Source organism: Lagenorhynchus albirostris, chromosome 20, assembly GCF_949774975.1.
Source record: "Lagenorhynchus albirostris chromosome 20, mLagAlb1.1, whole genome shotgun sequence".
Classification (NCBI taxonomy): Eukaryota; Metazoa; Chordata; class Mammalia; order Artiodactyla; family Delphinidae; genus Lagenorhynchus; species Lagenorhynchus albirostris.
Genome location: NC_083114.1, coordinates 58855898 through 58876698, shown reverse-complemented (window position 1 = coordinate 58876698; position 20801 = coordinate 58855898). Strand labels below are relative to the sequence as shown.

Genomic DNA, 20801 nt, shown 5'->3' with positions numbered 1-20801 from the left:
CCAGCAAGCCCACTTGCATGGCATTTAAAGGCAGGTTTAACTGGGAGAGAAGAACTGTCTTTCCGCAGTGATGCAAGTTCACACAGCAGAGCTGAGGCGGGGCCTACTTGTGCAGAATAAACAGCGTGGCCATTCAAGTTGGATTTTGTTTAGATTTTGACCCAGTGTTGGACATTCCATGCTCTAATGGTCTTGGGCTTTTCTCAGGAATAAAGTAAAAGTTCTGTTTTGTGGGTGTGTCAACTGTCAAATTGGAAGGTTTTTGAATAAAGAAGCCACAACTTAAAAGAAAGGTCCTTCTTGTGCTCGCTCAGTAGTTGTGGTTGTGTTCATACAGGCCTCTGGCAAACTGAGGATGAACATCTCATGACCTAATAACTTTTTAGAATATGAGTCCAGGAACAGCTGTCCTTTTCCTTTAGTCTGATACACTTTCACTTTTTGGAAAGTGGGATATTACTTGGTTACTTTCCATTTTTTAAACTGATTTTTTTTTTTGAGTTTTTTTGTTTGTTTTTTTTTTGCGGTACGCGGGCCTCTCACTGTCGTGGCCTCTCCCGTTGCGGAGCACAGGCTCCGGACGCGCAGGCTCAGTGGCCATGGCTCACGGGCCCAGCCGCTCCGCGGCATGTGGGATCTTCCCGGACCGGGGCACGAACCCGCGTCCCCTGCATCGGCAGGCGGACTCTCAACCACTGTGCCACCAGGGAAGCCCTATACTCATAAATAGAGGTTCTTAGCCTGGGGTCCATCCAGGGACAGGCTTCAGGCAACTGGACTCCCTGAAATCACAGACAAAATAATAAGCACTGTTTTCCACGTGGGGAGTGACCACACGGCATTTGCCAGACGCTCCAGTGGAGCTAGAACTCCAGAAAAAGGTAAGAACCACGGTCTCTGTCTGCGTGGAGAAAAGGCTGGAATTGCACTGAAAGAATTTTTAGTGGATACAAACCGAGACATCGTGTCTGAACTGCAGACTCTTCCCCCAGCTGCTGCCCAGCATCCCGGCTTGGATGTGGAACAGGCATCCCGCACTCGACGTACTGCAGGCTGAGTCCGACCTTCTCCCCCACACCGGTCCCTCCCGTCCCGAACCTCCCCAACTGCAGTCTTCTACCTGCTCAAGCCCAAATCCCGGAGTCTCTTCTCTTTTTTTACTTTTCATGCTCTGCGTCCTTTCCCTGGAGCCGCGATCTCTATCTTCAGACAGACTGGGAAGCTGCCGCTGCCTCGCCCCCGGCTGGTCCAGTTCTCCACCACCCTTTCCCGGTGTGTTTTCACGGCCTCGACCCTGCCTCTCTGCCTCTGCCCGTGTCCCTCTTCCATCTGTTTTTCACGGCAACCAAAGCAACCCTGCCCACAGCCCTCCAGGAGCCCCCGTCTACCTCGAATAAAGCCTGAAGTCCTCAAGTGCCCTTGAGGCTTCACGGGCCTGACGTGACTCGACCCCCGGTATGTGCAGGGGTCCCTGCCTGGAAGGTTCTTCCTGCACGTGTCTCTGTGACCTGCTCGCTCTTCTCCTTCAGGTTTGGCTCAGTTAGGTTGTCTTGGGCCATCTGTTTAAGACTGCAACACCCCTCCTCACCACGTTCCAGGATAGCCTCCTTCCCCGCAGTGTTTTCCCTCCGCACTTACCACTGACATACATTATGCTCACCGTTTGCTTATTGTCTGCCCCAGTACAGCAGAAGCTCCGTGAGAGCAGGGAATGTGTTTCGTCTGTTTTCTTTCACCGCTTTATTTGGAATACGTGCCACAGTCCTTCGCCTAGAGCAGAAACTCAGGAGTCTTAATTGAATGAATTTTATTTTGAGAATTCGTTTAGCATCTTTGCAGTCACTCTTTGAGAGTGTGTTCTGTTCACCGTCATTTCCCACGTGCTATATCTATAATTAACATCAGATTGTTTGAATGGATCCTGTTTCTTTTCTAGTTCACCTCTTTACTTAAAGTAGTAATGGATACAATGATATTTACTGATCTTTCCATTCCCGGCTTCCCCCAGCCTGAACCTGAATTTGATTTCCAACAGCTACTTGGCAACTGAAAGTGTTCATCTCTGTCTATTTCTTACAGTTTCCTCAAATTCCATGCCATCCTCAATGGCTTAATAAAAAATGCCTTTAAGGTTACCATAACATACTCCAGTGACCAGAGTATAATTTTGAACAACGTCATGTCGGTCCAGTGTTACGATTCCTAGCTATCAGGACACTTTTCAGAGTGTGGGTGTACCTCTCAGGTGTCCTGATAGGGTTACTTTAATTAGCAATAGTTCTACACTTTATTGCGTGCTTGTGTGTCTATGCTGGGAATAGGAGATGTTTTTATAAGATGAATTGACACCTGCTAATGTGTCTGGTGTGTGAGTCTGGAGTTTTTGATGCTAGTTATTCCTAAAGTAGAAAACATCTGGGCCTGAAACGAAAAGGCTGGTTTTGGAGCCGCAGTAACAGACCAGAGCTGAGGCCTTTTTGATACCAGTTCAGGTGGTAAAACTGTTTTCCAAGGCTGCTCATTTTTAATGTTTTCGTATTTATCTTATACCGTTTCAGGCTTTACAAGACGAGCTAGAAAAGCGCTCGAATCAAGCACGATGTTTGGAGAAAAAACTGCAGCACAAGGAACTGGAATCACAGGAGCAGGTACTGCCCGCTCGGCTGGTTTGCTCGTTCACTTTCTCCAGGTCCAGGAGCTCACGTGTGTCCTGTTTCCACCGGGTGCTTTGGCCGCGAGTAACAGAATCCTCGGCCCCTTGCTGCGCGTAAACAACAAAGGGATCTGTTGCCTCGCAACCTGTTAACCTCTGTCGCAGAAAGCCTGTAGGTAGGGTGGGCTCTGGGCAGGGAGCCCTGGGTCGCTGGCTCCGCCTCTCTCGCGCTCCCGCGGCTCTACGTAGGGTCCATCCCAAAGCCAGCTCCGCGGTGCTCACAGCAGCTCCAGGCATCCCGCGCAGATCTAGCAGTATCCAGGGGCAAAAAGGGACTTACTTTTCCGGGGTGCCCTTCCGCAAAGTCAGGAGACCTTTCCCAGAAGCACCCCCGTACGCAACTCCCTTCTCATCTCATTGGCCAGAGCAGGTCACACGCTCAGAGCAGGTCACACGTCCAATCCCTGGCGGGAGGCTGGAGGGTACCAAACTAGGCTGGACCACTTAGGGTTTGCCTGCCGGCGTTGGAGTCATAAAAGGAAGGACAGCCCGGACAAGGGAGAGGGAAAATGTGTTGGGGACGCAGCCAACGGTGTCTGCTGCGTCCTCATATCAGAACACAGGGACGTAGATCATGTTTTCTTTTGAATTTTAATTTCCTCCTCCTTCTTTCCAGTGTGTTGATGAAACAATCTAGTATAACCAGAATAGTCTGGCTTTGACAATAGCCGATGACCTATCTTACTTTCAAACCACAGGATCATTTTCATCCAATTCTTTTACATTTAAAGTAAATTTAACGAAACTTAAACTGAAAAGTCAACCGTGTATTAATAAACTTCATGAGTCTTAATGAAACCTTTTGTAAACGCACTGTCCTCAGCTACTGCGTACAGCATTACTAAAATTCTTCTAAGTGCCGCAAATCTTTATGGACAGAACCCGCTGTAGGTGTTGGCAGACGCTTATACTTTGGTTGTGTCGTAGTCAATTCAGTGCAGGGATATTGGGTTAGGTCATTTCGGCCTTGTCAGAAGAGTAAGCCCTGAAGTAAGGCGAATAGAGGAACTTTTGTCATCTCTGGAGTTGTTTACAAACAAGACCCCAAGGTAGGGATTGCACAGAATGGCAGGTGTGAGCGTCTAATAGGTGCCACATAGTAACACTTACTGAATGGACTTGACCTCCTGTAATTCCTTCCTGCTGTCTGATGTATGCCCTGCATCATATACATGTCATCTTTGTGTCATGCATGTATATATCATGTCTATATACGATATGTCTTGTATAGGGTCTGTGTCGGACAGTCCATGATAGGGTCACAAAATAGGAAATTCTAGGTTGAAAAACGAATAGTAACTATATTTATTGAAGGCCCACAAGATGAGAGACACTGTACAAGAAACGTTACACGTGTTAGTTCATTTATCTTGATAATAACCATGTAAGGCCAGTATGACCCCCCCATTTCCCAATTGGCACACTAAAACCCAGAGAGGTTAAGTGACACGTCCAAGGTCACACAGCTGGTAACCAGTACAGGTGGATTCACACCCTGGTTTAGCTGAATTCCAAATCTTTGCTCCTTTCATGACAGTTTTGGGTTTTTTTTCTTTTTTTTTTTTTTTTTGCGGTGTGCAGGCCTCTCACCACCGTGGCCTCTCCCGTTGCGGAGCACAGGCTCCGGACGCGCAGACTCAGCGGCCGTGGCTCACGGGCCCAGCCGCTCCGCGGCATGTGGGATCTTCCCGGACGGGGGCACGAACCTGTGTCCCCTGCATCGGCAGGCGGACTCTCAACCACTGTGCCACCAGGGAAGCCCCTTGACAGTTTTTAAGTTACAGCATTTCTAGTTTAGAAAGCTGCCTAGCAGTGATAGGGAAAGTGAGTTTATTAAGGATGTCAGGGAAAAAAATACCGCCCCAGACACCCGGTACGGCGGGCAACGCCATTAACTCTCTGTGGGCAGAGAGCAGCAAAGAGCAAAGCAGACGGAAGCAGAGCCCATTTGGCCACAGGTGAAAACACGTCCTTGGGTGGCTGTGTGGCCTTCGGGTGGGACTGACACAGGCTCAGCTGCCACTGAGGTCATCTGAGCCTCCCTGCAACCCCCCAGCTGGCTGGGGTGCCTGGAACTAAAAGAAGACAAGCTTCTTAAAAGCAGGAAACAGGTCTCCCTGGAGGACCGGGCCCTCCCCAGTTTGTGATAGAATATGACTTAAGGTAAAACTTTGTTGACATCACTCTAATTCATGGCAGAACTTCACACGGAAAATTCCGTAACATATTGAGAGCAGGGAAATTAAGAAATCCCAGATGGACAATAGGGAGGATTCAGGAACCACTTCAGTCTTATTTCATTGGCTTCTGCTTGATCATCAAAGTTGCTTTCATCTTTGTAGTGACAATAGCTTTCTAGACTGTTTCTTACGCTAATTCCTGATATCTTCTATTAGCCTCCAGTTCACCAAAGAAATGTCAGGAAATACCCATGGGTAAAGCTGAATATTTCATAATCTTTGCAACCATGAAATGTTGGGTTCTTTCCACGAGATCCTAGGGTGTAGCTAAGCAGAAATGCCAATTGTTTCAGGAAAGCTGAAGAACAAATCATGGGCACTTCATAAATACTATTCATCTATATTTAATTTGCTTTAACTTTTATCTAAATCTGACCTTTCCATTCGCGACACTAATAGAGGTAGTCAAAAGTAATTAGAAGTATAGAAGTATCGTCATGTACAGTTTTTAGGGTCTGATTCTATATATGCTTACTGAGGGATTTTAAAATGTTGAAATTGTTCTTTTCTTCTTTGCGTCTGTCAAAGCAATTGCAAAATAACAGTAGCTAGCCTGACATCAGCCAATCAAACAACCAAAATGTGTGCAGAACAGCTTCTTGGAACTTTTCTTCTCTTTCATTTCAACCAAATATTATTATCCTGATACTAGTTGCATAAAGAATCAAAATTGAAACTGGCAGGATTACAAAGGACAATTTCCTGGGCTTCTTTTTTTAACTCGCTTGCTTAAAAAAAAAAAAAAAGTTGAAACTGTCTCTGTTTTTCATTTAAGAAAAATTCCTGTGTTTTGATTTTATAAAAACAAAAAAATGAATGAGGCATTCTAAAAGTTGTGTTTTTAATTAAACGCAAAAAGCTGCTTCTCATCAGGTCTTGATGGGTGGTACCCTAGCTGCCCACCACTTGCCCCAGTGGCATCAACCCTCTCCTCTAACTCCACACCCTCGGCAGGTCTGTCACCAGGGCGCCCAGGGAAGGCTGGTTTATCCGTGGTTACAAAGGGTTAATTTGCCCCTTGTGAAGCGTCAAGATAACACCAATAAAATTAGAAAAGACCAACTTCCTTCTCAGTCAGCCTTATAGAAACATATCTTTCCTGTAATCCAGAAATAGGAAAGTAATTAAAAGCTATCATTCTTTTTCTCCATACCAGGAGTTAATAATTTCTAATTCCCGATAAGATCCGAGCAGGAATCCATAGTTGCAGCAAAGGAGGGGAGATCAGAGCTCTGATCAGACTTCCTCGTTACGTAAGGAAACTGAGTCATTGGAAAAGGCCACGACTTCCCTAGCATGGCAATGGCAGAACCGGGGCGGGGCAGGGGGAAGCGGACGGCCCACCCCGGGATATGATTTTCCACTGTATTGACCACAGTGTGAAATGCATCTATGGCGTGTATCACTCGGGTTCAGGCTGTGGGTAAAAATAAATCTCCTATTTGGGAACAAACAATGTCTCATTATTCACAGGGAGACTAGGTGATTTGCTAGCCCTTGCCAAAATAATTCGGTCTGATAAATTATAGAAAAGAGAGGGAGGAAAAGAAACAGTCTACAGTTTTACTTGGCGCTCTTAACACTGCGCAAAGCAAGCATATACTTACCACGGAGGCGCTAAACAATGTCAGCCTTGAACCTCGTATAATACGTAATATAAATGTTAATATGCACGTAACAAAACCCCTGCTTTGAACTGGGCTTTTTCAGTTTCGAACGTATGAGTAGCTTTGATTACATGGATCACTCCGTTTCCCAGAAGATTCTTTTACATAAATTAGTGAGAAGAACTAATACTTTGAGACCTAATAAATGGAATGCCGTGCCGTGCATTTCACAGCAGCGTCATACAGTTACCCCACATTGCATGCCTTTGCCAGGCGTGTTGTGCTGGCCCATGACAGGTACTGAGAAGAAACACGGATGAGTTCTCCTTCCAGCCGCAAGGAGTTTACAGTCTAGCAGAGCAGAGATGGGTGTAAAGTGTAGACTGCAGTCATGGCATTTAAAAGACGTTCTTCTTCTTCCAAAGGCTTCGAGGCTCAGCTCACACGATGCGGGAAGAATGCAGCCTGGGTACTGCCCGCCGTCTTCCCGACCCTGCGGGAAAGGGTCCAGCACCCAAGGCAGGGCCTGGTGCTTGCTGACAGGCAGGAAGTGTCTCCGGCACCTGCGGCCGGGGCCTCTCGGGTTTCCTGGCCGGCGTGTTTCAGCCACCGGCTGGTTCTCATCTAAACCTGGTGTGTCCAGGCATTCAGGTCTGGGCTGCACAGGCGCAGGTCACCCTGAAGTGTCTTAAAATATATTCCAGGCACAGCCTTGCAGCAGGCATTTTATATCCAGTTAAGGCCTAGACACGGCGCATGCTTCTGCAGAGGTGAATCTGGTAATTCCCTGTGTTTGGGGAGGGAACAGAGGTTGTCCTGAGACCCCTAGCGAGACACAGGGAGGGGAAACAGAAGAGGCTTCAAGGACGAGTAGGACGCAGCCGGGAAGCACTGCAGGTAGCAGTCCGCCTCTGCCACCACCGGTCGTGTGGTCTTGGGCAAGTCACTTAACTGGTGCCCATATCAGGCTCCTAAGATGTCAGTAATAGCACCTCCCGCGGGGTTCACGTGAACGCCAAAACAAGATGCATGTGAACCCTCAGAAACTAGAGAACATAACGCAGGTGCCATGTGCGTGGCTATAATTCTTCACAGAGGAGGAGGCCCCGTGAGCTGGTCACCAGCAGAGAGGGGACCCTGGGCTAGGACGAGGGGTTCGGGGGTGGAGCAGGCTCGGGGGCGTCCTGGCCAGAGGGGGCGTCAGTGGGGCGAGGACCCAGGAAGTTAGCTACCTTCGTTTCATCCACTAAAAATAGCGATAGCATCAAATCTTTGTTACTGTCTACTCCTTACCCTGCACTGTGCACCCAACAAGCTTGGATACAATGCCGGGGACTTCGGTCATTGGTCAGAAAGCAGTTTTCAGCCACTGAGGATTTTTTTTCTTTAACTGGGTAGTGTTAGATGATTGCGTCTTTCCTTTAGAAAGATTAATCCAGCAGCAGAAGATAAAAGGAAAAATACGAAAAGAGATGAATTCGTAGGTGATCACACTAAATTCACATCACTAGTCGCAAGAGAAATCAAAAGGGCTTGAACTGGATATTGTCAACGGTAGTAGAAGAGGAAAAGAGTAGATGTGAAGACTCACTTAAAATTCATAGAACACAGACTTAGAGAGTAAAAGAAAGGAATATGTCAAAAATAATACCAAGTGGACAACAGCATCATTGTCTAGAGGCAGAGTCTGAGATGCTGGCAGCTGAACATTCCTTTGGAGACAGGTAGCTAAAAATCTGAACTAGAACCCCAGAAAGAAAGTCTGAATCTAGAAGGTAAGAAAGAGGCCACGTTGAAAATCTGGATCTAGAACTTAAGAAAGAAGCGCGAACGTTTCTGAATTATCTTGACGGATGACATTGACAAGGAAAAGCAGAGAGGGGAGAGGGCCGTGGGCGGAACCATGGGCTGGACCAGGTTCCAGGGGCCAGAGAAAGTAGGGGAAGATCCAGAGAGGATTTAGAAGGGATGAATGGTGAGAAAGATGAGAGCAGAGCCAGAAGAATTTAATGTCGTGAAAACCAGAGATAGTTTCCTACTAAACATTAAGCCCCTTGAGGGTAAGGACCCCAACTGTCATCTTTACGGCATCCCCAGCCCTTGTTGTTGAATTGAATTGCTTGTGGGGCCTCTGCTCTTCTGAGTCTTATCCTCAGGACAGTCTTGCCCTGTCCCCCTTTGCTCTGTGCTCTGGTCATACTTTCTGTGGAGCTCCATTAAAGGTTTTCCCATCAGACTCCCTCGGGAGACATTGTTCTTTGAGGGAGGGTCCCTGAGCTGGGACTGTGTCCTCTTCATCCGTACACTCAGCATTTAGCCCAGCACCTGGCCCACGTGGCACTCAGTGAATCTGTGGAAGAAAGGAAGAAGTGGAGGAGGGACGGAGGGAGGGTTAGCGGCGTCGTGTGTGCAGGGAGTTTGAGGGTGGAGAGTTCAAAGGCCACCACGCCTGAGCAGTGATGACAGGGCTTTGTAACGCGCATCCTGCACGTGCTCTAGATGGACTTTTTCTACGCATATTCTTTTCTAGACTTTTCTTGTAATAGAGATTACAGATTTTTTCCATAATTTTCGTCTGGGGTGAGTAGGATTATCAAGACTTCTCCTGGCTCGTCTGTGGCCCTCAGCTCTTCCCCAGGCCTCTGGCACCAAAGGGTCCGTGGTCCAGGGAAAACCACGACGCAGCAGTATGCCCGCACCCTCTGCCACATGGCCCTTTCCCCTTTGTGTCCTCAGTCTTTGTTTTTCCAGTCTTACTGAGGTACAGTTGATAAATAAAATTGTATGTATTTAAAACGTACAGCGTGATGACTCGACATGCCTTGTGAAGTGATTGCCACGGTGAAGCTCATTGGCACATCCGTCACCTCCCACGGTTACTTTTGTGTGTGGTGAGAACATTTAAAGTGTCCTCTCTTAGATTATCAATTATACTGAAAGGGTATGTAATCCTTTTGGAAAAAAATGAAAGAGAAGATATTACAATTATTCTCACAAAAAAGATTATAAGATATTATTATGAGCAATTATAAACCAAAAAATTGGACAATCTAGAAGAAACAGAGAAATTTCTGGACATACAACCTACCAAGACTGAATCATGAAACACTGCACAAATCTTTTTTTTTGCGTTTCAGTTGCATTTTTACCTTTCTTGAAATAATAAAGCATGATATGCCTAAAAAAAAAAAAAAAGTGGCCTCTCTTAGCCAATTTCCGGTGCCCAATACGGTATCTTGAACTATAGTCATCAGGCTGTGCATTTAGACCCCAGAACTGTCTGATGTCTGGAGGTTTGCACCCTTTGATCAGAAGCTTCCCCCACCTTCTAGCCCCTGGCAATCACCATTCTTCTCTGTTTCTATGAATTCAACTTTTTCTTTTCTTTTTTTTCTTTTTCATCCCATAGATGAGTGAGCTCTTCTTTCTGTGCCTGGTTTACTTCTCTTAGCATAATGGCCTCCAGGTTCATCCACGTTGTCACAAGTGCCGGCCGTTCTATTCTTCCCTGAAATAGGGCAGACCTTCCTTGCAAGATCTCTTCCATGGGATGCCCTCAGAAGGAGCCCTTGATTTTCTCTACTGAGAAATTGAGCTTTCTTCTGCTTCCTTCCCAGGTTCCTTTGGTATCAGTAGCTTTGGGATAACGTTAACATCTCAGCTCCTTCCGCCTGCTGTACTGTTACAACATTATCATTTGTATTCCCAAAGAATGTATTGGCTTCCCACCAAGCCCAGTGATCTGTCGGGGAGAAACATGAACACCAGGAGAACCAACATCAATATATGTAAAGCTTTCATTGGGTAGCACCGCTTATCTTTAAAACACCTCGGTCAGCATCAAGGGTAACCAACAAATCTACAGTCACAGGCAGGCTTACGGAGGAAGATGCGATGCAGACAGAAAATCAATTAAGCAACAATCATGACAGTTGTTAAAAGGAAGAATTCGTCTTTTACAGATTTCCATTTTCCATAATGGATTTAAAAACTTCACAGTCTTAGCTGCTATGGGCTAACTCATCTGCAGTGAAATTTACTTAAAAGTACTAACAGCTCAAAACTATGTTTTATCCCTAAGCACATTATGAAAACAGGAATAATAATTGCAACAGAAATATAATTCAAAGACTTTTACTGACTTTTCATGTTTAATGGTTATTATTCTGGCTTGTTTCAAGTAATTTTTATAACCACAGTTTATTTACAAATTCAGATAAATTCTTTTGTTCCCAGACAGCTGGCATGAATGCATCATTCTAAAATTGGAGTTGTTATGAGGGATAGAACCACGTTCAATTTTGGCCACATCTTATTCTCAATGAGAGTTTGAATACTTGCCCCTGTTTTCTGAAAAACACGTGAAGCATACATCTCATCAAACCATTCCTTGTAAGTCAGTTATTCTGGTAGATTTTAGTGGCAAAGCAAGTCAAACACTTGTACCCAAAACCAACGCTAAAAACTACATGATGATCACAGAGCCATTTTTAATGGATAACTTGCAGCAGCTCTTGTGGGGTGAATGGGTTCTGTGTTCCATCGTTGCTTTCTTGAGATTCCCTTTGTTTTGAACTTCGCTGGAGGAGAGAGCAGGCGGGTCCCTGAGGCGCCCGCCACGTGGTTTTAATCCTGTGCTTTGCTGACGTATCAAAGCCAAGTGTCAACAAAGCACCCACTGCATCATTGCAGCTGTTTTTCCAGAAAGCATTTTCTGCGTGGCTCTTGGTCAATGCACGTTAGTGAACACGGGTGGGAGCGGGGTGGGGACGATGAAGCAGGGGTGGAGGCTGCCGGGCTGGCCGTGCTGGGATCTGACCTCTGACCTGGGGCTGCCAGGTTCAGAGCCGGGCTGTGCCTGCCCAGGGTGAAGTGATGTGCTCATGCATTCTCACTTCTTTCGGTTTGTTCCTTTTTTTGAAGTAGTTTTGGCTTTAAGTTTAGTCTTTTTAAAAATTAATTTTAAAATCCAAAAATGATTTAATCCAAATGATTTACTCCAAATCAGCAAATTATGGAAGCCCTTAAAGAAAACGCAGGAACAAAAGCTTAAAACCAAGTTGGGTCCTACCCCACCTTTTAAAATTGGAGGACAAGGAAAATGATCAGGGATTAACCTGGGTAATCAGATATCGTCTCCCAGGAAGATGAAAAGGGAGACTGTATCCCTGAGCTGTGTCTTTAGGGCTCACTTTTCTGGCAGCTACTAAGCACTGAATTCATGGAATTGAGTGAACAGCTGGAAAGAGGAAGTAAAAGAAGAGATAAACACAGAGATGGTAAAGAGGGTGGGAGAGTCAGCACGGTTAGAGGGAGAGATGTCCGATGACGATTTACTGTGCTTGTCACGTTCAGGAAAGAGTATCAGATAGTCTACGGTGCCACTTACATGCAGTTCCTTTTCTACCATAGTCCAGCCAGAAAAGACCTCCTTTTCCTGTTGAGGAAGGGCTATTTTGAGGTAGAAGCAATTGAAATTGTTTATTGTCAAACAAATGACAGAGCAGAGGCATTTTAGATGCATCAGATGTATATCAATTTGAATTAGAAATAAGGAAAGAAAGGTGTTTTTTTTTTAATACAAAGGAAAATTCAGAAGTTTAAAAGGCCATTTGAGTATACTTTCCACGTAAATCACCTTTTGGGTTTCTACACAGAATTAGAGGACATAGTTCCAGTTTGAAAAAGAGTATTATAAAACCTTCAAGGAAAAGAATGATTTATTGAATCAAATGGAAAATGTAGAACTAGTGAAGAATATAGCGTCATTGGCATTATTAAAGTTTTGTGAAATAAAAGGCCTATTGTGAATCAGACAACCTAGTACCTACTCAGCTCTCAGCGTACTGAATCTACGTGGAAAACTTGGTGTCTTCTAGGAGCTTCTGTTATTATAATAAAAGAAAGCATTGTTTAAGGATCCATTCTTGGTTTCGTATGTGACATTTACACTCAGGTTTATTCAGAAGGGATGCGGAGAAGCAGCGGGGAGACTCTGACAGGAGACTGTCTCACTTTTGACTAAGAAGCAAGAGAGGAATTCACAGCCCGCTGCTGTGGGCCCTGACAAACTCGCGGGGGGCTCTTCCCTGCTCGGTAGGTAGCCCAGTGTGGGCAAGAGAGGGCACAGGCGCCAGGCTCGGACGCTGTGCTGGGTCTCCCAGGGGCAGCTGCAGCAAGGTGGCAGTGGTCGGAAGGGTGGTGTGTCAGGCCGGGCACCCCCTGTGGAACCAGAGCCACCGTCTCTCTTACATTTCTGCCCTTCAGCTTTAAGATTTTATTTGAATGAACGCCCCTGCAGAAAGAATGGGAGAAAATTGGAAAACTGGACTGAATGATCCCAAATGCTTCATTCAGCACCTAAGATTTTGAGGTTCTGCTTGACTTGATAAACAGAGGAGGGTAAATGAGATGGTAAATCAGCGTGTGCCACGGAAACTAAATGACAGCCCAGAGTGAATTCTTCTTCTAAACTCCCAAGTGATACATACCTTCGACATTTCAATTCAATTCAACAAATATTTACTGAGCGCCTGGGATAGACCATGCCCTTTACTGGCCCTGATATACATCAGTGAACAAAGCAAACAGAAATCCTTGTTCTTGTGAAGCTTACATTTTAACGATAGGTTCTTCATAGCCTTTTGCATTTCTATATAAATTTTAGACTGGACTTGTCAATTTCTAGTAAATCTCCCAGTCCATGAACATAGACTATCCCTCTGCTTTATTTAAGCATTCTTTAATTTTTTTGTTATATTTTTTATCATTTTATGTAAAGATATCTTGCACATTTTATGTTAGATTTATTCCTGTGTATTTGACAATTATGATGCTATTTTAAATGACATTCTTTTTAGATTTCATTTTCTCACAGTTTGTTGCAGTCCTTAGAAATACAATTGACTTTTGTATAGATTCCCTTTATCACATTTAGGAAGTTTCTTTCTCTCCTTACCAAGAGTCTTTTTTTCTTTTTAAAATCGTAAATGGATGTTTCTTACATGGCTTTTTTCCATCTTTTGAGATAATTACATGAATCTTGTCCTTTATTCTGCTAATGCAGTGATCTTCATAGACTGATTTTCTAATGTTAAATCAAGTTTGCATTTCTAGAATAAGCCCCACTTGATCATGGGGACTCATCCCTTTTTACCTTTTGCTGGATTTTGGTTCACTAATATTTTGTTTAGAATTTTTACATCTATGCTTATTAATGAGATTAGCCTACTATTTTCTTTATTGTGATGATATTACTAGATTTTGGTATCAAAATTTGATGGTCTCATAAAACAAAATGGAGTGTTCCCTCTCTATTTTCTGGAAGAGTTGGTACAATGTTGATAATTATGTCCTCCTTGAAAAGTTTGGTAGATTAAGCTATCTGGGCTGAAGTTTTCTTTGTTGGAATATCTTCAATTAATTATGGATTTACTTTCTTTAGTGGTTAGAGTATCAGATTTCCTATTTTAACTTCTGCCAGATTCTCTCTTCTTTTGAGACTATAAGTCTACATACTTGTATCTGATCTTCTAACTATATTTCCTGCGTTTTGTATTGATTCTGGATATTTCTAAATCTAGCTTCTGTTTCACTGAGTCTCTCCTCAGCTGTGTCTAACCTGCTGTTTACATCCATCCTTAATTTTGGTGACTGTAGTTTCCAGAGAGAGAATTTCTCCTTAGTTCTTTTATTAGTTTCCTGTTCTACGCTGAAGTTCACAACTATTTTTCTTATTTTGTTGAACATTTATCTTGGTTCTTGTAAAGTCTAGGTCTGATAACCATTATCTGGAATTCACATGGTTCTCATTTCGTTGTATTTGTTTCTCTTGGCTTTTGGTCATACAGTCTTGCTTTCCTGGGAGCCTGGCTGCTTTTGATTGTGTGCCAGATATCTTATATAGAACTTCGTAGAAATAATTTGGGACGTGGGATGATGATAATTGTCTCCAAAGAGAATTTACATTTGCTTCTAGGTAAGCAGGTAGCGGCACTTGCCGTCTTGAATAACCGTAACCCATTTTCAGGGACTGAGATTGTTTGAAGCTAGATTTCAGTTTTGGAGAGGGCTGGTCTCTTTCCAATTCACTCCTACTCCGAGGGTGTAGCCCTTTGGGCTCCACCCAAAAGCATGGGATTTTACCAGGAACTCCTGGACTGCAGTTTGTGTCCCCCTGACTTCTTTTGTGAGGCTGTTAGAAGATCTGTTCAGCTTCTCAACCTCTCGCCAACCAATCTAGAAGTGGCAAAGGCCACTATGTTAAAATGTCCCCAAATGCCAGACTTACAAGTTCTCTTGATTTCTCCCACCTCCAGGACTGGCCCCATAATTCTTCCCTGCCTTCTTAGTTCCCTAATACCCTGAAGCAGACTTGGGAGGGAATTACGTAGGCTTCCATTACTAGAAGTGGAAATCCACTACAGATCTCCCTTGACTTACGATGGGGTTACATCCTGATAAACCCATCCTAAGTTGACAATACTGTAAGTTGTAAATTCATTTAATACACCTCACCCACCCAACGGGAGAGCTTAGCCCAGCCCCCCTTAAACGTGCTCAGAACACTTACGTTAGCCTACAGTTGGGAAAAATCATGTAACACAAAGCCTATTTTATAATAGTGTTGAATATCTCATGCAGTTTATTGAATACCGTCCTGAAAGTGAAATTTTTTCAGAATGGTTTGTCTAGGGACACAATGGTTGTCAGTATGTTGGCTGTTTACCCTCGTGATCACATGACTGGGAGCCCCTGCCCTGCATCGCGAGAGAAGATTGTATCGTTAGCCCAGGAAAAGATCAAATTCAAAATTCAAAATTATGGTTTCTACGGAATGTGTATCACTTTCACACCATCATCAAATCAAAAAATCATGTTGATCCATCATAAGTCAGGGACCATCTGTATTTACATTTCTGTAAAATACTTGATCACATTCGTTGCTAATCTCTTCTATTGACTTGTGTTTCTAATTGGATCTGTAGAAATTCATTTTCTTACAAATTCTGTACATTAATGATTTGTTAAATAAGTTGCAAATACTTTCTCCCAGTTGCTTATCTTTAATCTTTTTATTCAGTGCTTTAATTTTTGAGAACATTATCTTCCATGTTTTTCTTTATGATTTCTAAGCTTGCTTAGGAAGGTCCTCCCTACCCCAAATTATAAAATATGTTCTCTTTTATTTTCTTCCATTTTTACTTCTAAGAGTTTTGTTTTCTACATTTAACTCTTTAATCCACCTCAAATTTATTGCTATATACCATGTGGTGTAAGGATTGCAACAGAACGTTCCCCAAGGAGGTTCATTCTCTTGTCCCTGGAATTTGTGCATATATACATTATGTGGTAAAAGAGACTTTGCAGATGTAACTAAAGTTAAGAATCAGTGACCTTAAAACAGGGAAGTTATCCCAGATTATGCAAGTGGTGAGCCCAGTCTAAACACATGGCCGCTTTAAGGGCAGAGAAATTTCTCAGGTTGAAGGCAGAAGACATGTAGCCGAAGGGGAGGCCAGAGAGCTTCTTGGTGTGAGAAGGGTCCAGTGCCCCAGGGTGGGGGGGGCACATGAGGAGGATTTCAGGGGGCCTTCGGGGTGAGAGAGGCTCCCAGCTGGCAACCAGCAAGGCAGGGGGGACGTCGGCTCTGCAGCTGCAGGGAGCTGAAATCTGTCCACAGCCCGAAGGAGCTTGGAAACAGATGCTCCCTCAGCGCCCCCAGGTAAGAGTCTGGGCTAGCCCACACCTGGACTTCGGCCTGTGAGACCAGAGCAGAGGAACAGCAGGGCCCGCAGCCTGCAGCCCGCTCAGGCTTCTTACAGAACGAGGAGATGGTGGATTTGTGCGTTTCAAGCTGCTGCATTTACGGTAATTGGTTACAGCAACAGTAGAAGATCCCTTATACAGGGATCCTACCTAATTTTATTTCTAAACATGTACCCAGTGATTGGTACCACTTACTGACTGAGATAGTCTTCCGCCATTTATTTGAAATTCTACTTTGTCAAAAATCACATTTTCGGGCTTCCCTGGTGGCGCAGTGGTTGGGAGTCCGCCTGCCGATGCAGGGGACACGGGTTCGTGCCCCAGTCCGGGAAGATCCCACATGCCGCGGAGCGGCTGGGCCCGTGAGCCATGGCCGCTGGGCCTGCGCGTCCGGAGCCTGTGCTCCGCAACGGGAGAGGCCACGGCAGTGAGAGGCCCGCGTACCGAAGGAAAAGAAAAAAAAATCACATTTTCCACGTGTGCATGGATCTGTTTGGGACTTTGTATCCTTTCCTGACCATCCACTTCCTGTGCCCTGTGCTATGACTTCATGAGTCATAGATTATGACGCTTGAAGAAACAGACTGTGTAGCACCAGTGCCTGGGTTCAAATCCCAATGCCACTTCCACTTACCTGCTGTAGAACTTCACACAAATTAGTTTCCTTTTTTTGCTTAAGTTTCCCTGTCTTGAAAATGGGTTAATAATAATGCCCACCTCATAAAATAGTTGTGAGGATTGTCAGTTATTACAAGGACCACTTTAGAAGGGCACTAGTACACAGCAAACTGTATTATCTGTAGGGGAAAGTCTTCCCTCATCATTTGTTTTAGAATTGTCCTAGTTATTCTTAAGCATCTGTACTTGCATAAGAATCTTAGAATAACTTTCGTGTTTTAAAATCTGAATGATTGATTGATTAGAATTGGTCTTATTGCACCTTCACGAATTAGTCTGGGAAGAATTAACGTCTTTGCATCTCTTTGAACTTCATTAGGTCTTCTTTAGTATCTTCATTACAATCGAAATGTTTCCTTTTATGGATGGTGTGCATTTCTTTTTAGATTTTTTTCAAAATATATTATGGCATTTTCTTCCTTTTGTGGATTTCCCCTTATATTCTCTAAACCGTTACTGCTGTTGTTTAGGGACGTAGTCACATTTGTTTGTATACATCCGGCCAGCCAGAGCTATTGTCAATATTAATTCTGGTGATTTTTCAGTTGATAATCCTTAAGTTTTCTAAGTAAATTTTCTGTTGATTTCTTCAATTTATCTATGTAGGTAATTACATAATTCCTTAACAGAGACAACTTCTGTGTCAGCTTGCATCCCCCTATGTTTTGGTTGGTGCCCAGGCCAGGTCTCTACTGAGCACTGAGGAGTCACGACAGAACACGTCCCTGCCTCTTACTCATTTCCAGTGGGAATGCTTCTCAGGTTCCGCTCAAGCATTTGGTTTCTTTAAGTTTTATTGAAGTATAGTTGATTTTACAACATTGTGTAAATTTCTTCTGTACAGCATCGTGATTCAGGTACACATGCATACATCCTTTTTCATATTCTTTTCCATTATGGCTTATCACAGGATATTGAATGTAGTTCCCTGTGCTCTACAGTAGGACCTTGTTGTTTACCCATCCTATATATAATAGTTTGCACCTGCTAATCCCAAACTCCTAATCCATCCCTTCCCCACCCCGCTTCCCCCCTTGGCAGCTACAGGTCTGTTCTCTATGCCTGTGAGTCTGTTTCTGTTTTGTAGATACGTTCATTTGTATCATATTTTAGATTCCACATATAAGAGATATTATATGACATTTGTCTTTCTCTTTCTGACTTACTTCGCTTAGTATGGTAATCTCTAGGTCCATCCATGTTGCTGCAAGTGGCATTATTTTGTTCTTTTTAATGGCTGAGTAGTATTCCATTGTATATATGGACCACATCTTCTTTATCCATTCATCTATTGATGGACATTCAGGTTGCTTCCATGTCCTGGCTATTGTAAACAGTGCTGCTGTGAACACTGGGGTGCCTAGGAGTGGGATTGCCGGGTCATATGGTAGCTCTAATTTTAGTTTTTTGAGGGACCTCCACACTGATCTCCATAGTGGCTGCACCAATTTACATTCCCACCAGCAGTGCAGGAGTTTCCCTTTCCGGTTTCTGAGGGTTTCTGCTAGCTCCTCTTCGTTGCATTTAGACACACACCTTCATTATAATTACTTGTGTATACATTTCGTCATTCCTACTAGACTAAGACACCTTTGAGGGCAGAGGGTATATTGTAGTAGGAATACACACACACACGCACGTGTATGTGTACCTGTAGATGTGTATGCACACACGTGTATGTGTACCTCTAGATGTGTACACACACATGCACGTGTACATGTACCTGTAGATGTGTGTGCACGCACGTGTACATGACCTATAGATGTGTACACACACACGCATGTGTGTTGTGTGTATGTGACACCCGGAGAGCCTCTCAGGCATGTGGAATGGAAGCGTCATCCCCTTCCCACGTGTCCCTCACCCGTCACGGAGTGACTTCTCGGCCCACCCTTATTACCCCATCCCAGGGTCTCTTAGGCACAGAGCAGGATCCTCGTCTCCAAGGTACAAAATCCCCTCGTTAGGGGTCAGAGGGGGCTTCTCCCCTTCCTGCACACTCTCCCTCCCTCCCAGTTTCCCCACCTGGAGCTCTTCGACCACCATCAAGGGGGCTCTTTTCTATGATGTCACCCTGTGGTCTGACCTTCAGATTCCTGGCTCACTGACCACCGCTTTCCCTTTGACAACCTGCTTAGAAAATGTCCCTTTTCGCCCAGCTGCACGCTGTTTGTTTTACCCACGCTCTGCACAGCCAAGCGACCTCAAAAGGCATCTGGAAATGCATTTTCCTTTGGAAATAATAGTAAACAATGCTTTATGCATTTACATGTTAATCTGTTATATCTATCATGCGTGTATTCTTTATTTCTTTTCTAAAATCATTTACTTATTTATTGAAATATTTATTTATCTTGGCCGTGCTGGGTCTTAGTCGAGGCACACGGGATCTTTAGCTGCGGCACGCAGACTTCTTAGTCACGGCGCGCGGGCGGGATCTGGTTCCCCAGCGAGGGATCGAACCCAGGCCCCCAGCAGTGGGACTGTGGGGTCTCACCCACTGGACCGCCAGGGAAGTCACTGCTTTGTGTCTTTATAAGAGTGAGTTCTTCTCTTGAGGACGGTGACGTGAGTTGGTTCCTCAGTCATTTCCATGGAGCTGAATCTTGGCGCGTCCAGCCCCATGCCCCCAGCCCAAGCATCCACACGGTGCTACGAAGCTGAGTCTTGGCGCGTCCAGCCCCATGCCCCCAGCCCGAGCATCCACACGGTGCTACACGCAGGGGGGGCACCTGCTGCTTCGTCCGTGAATACATGAGTTGTACAGTCCGTTCGTTTTGGGATTAAGTTGGTTAACGATCAGATTTATTATTCTGAACTGATGTCTACTTCGTTTTCATTAATCTTTAAAACTGCTAGATTTTTGCTTATGCATACACTGACCTTTTCAGTGAATCTTGCCAAAAATTGATTGTAGCGCACGCAGAAATCATGTTACTGAGTCGCTGCCGGTTCCACTTCTTTGTGACCCGTGGCATTTAGGAGCATCTAAGTCTGGGGGGAGGCGAGGTCGGGTGGCAGCTTGAAGAAGGCATGATGTGTTTTAAAGGTGGCACTCGTTGGTATTTGGGTTTTGGTACAGGTGACAAAGAATGATCAAAGTGTTTGCATTTGTGGGTACAAAGTGTTGCCAGCAAACAGAAAACGTCCTGAGATTTTAAATTACGAGGTTTTTTTTAATTCCGACTGAGTTATAGCAATATACAGAAAGTGAAGCGACCCGAACAGTGAGTTGACCCACCCGGGAGGAAAGTCTAGCTAAGATACGTACACAGGCATATTAGAGTGTGGTTAGAGTATATTTCAAAAATCAATAAACCTCGAAGAAGACATGCCTCACTGAAGAGAGAAACAAGTTATTTTCCTTAATTTTAAAAAAATTTGTGTACAATTTTTAAAGGTTATAGCCCATTTATAGTTATTATAAAATCTTGGCTATATTAATTCCCTCCCCCTACCTTGGCCCTCCCCCTTCCCTCTCCCCACTGGTACCCCCTAGTTTGTTCTCTGCATCTGTGAGTCTGCTTCTCTTTTGTTATCTTCACTAGTTTGTTGTATTTTTTTATGTTCCACATGTAAGTGAGATCATACAGTATTTGTCTTTCTCTGTCTGATTTATTTCACTTAGCATAATGCCCTCCAAGTCCCCAGTCCATTCATGTTCCTGCAAATGGCAAATTCTTCTTCTTCTCTATGGCTGAGCAGTATTCCATTGTGTATATGAACATCTTCTTCATCCATCCATCTGTGGAAAGACACTTAGGTTGCTTCCATATCTTGGCAATTGTAAATGAT

The 20801-nt window shown here is 44.3% G+C and overlaps 1 protein-coding gene across 13 annotated transcripts in view; it reads left to right on the top strand.

Annotated features, from left to right (window-relative positions):
• The window catches only part of CEP112 (centrosomal protein 112), a 416092-nt gene that overhangs the window by 370785 nt on the left and 24506 nt on the right, over positions 1 to 20801 (top strand). For all 13 annotated transcript variants that reach the window (XM_060134197.1, XM_060134198.1, XM_060134199.1 and 10 more), the window contains one exon: positions 2559 to 2648. In XM_060134197.1, coding sequence (XP_059990180.1) covers positions 2559 to 2648 — 90 coding nt within the window. The remainder of the gene's footprint in view (positions 1 to 2558; positions 2649 to 20801) is intronic.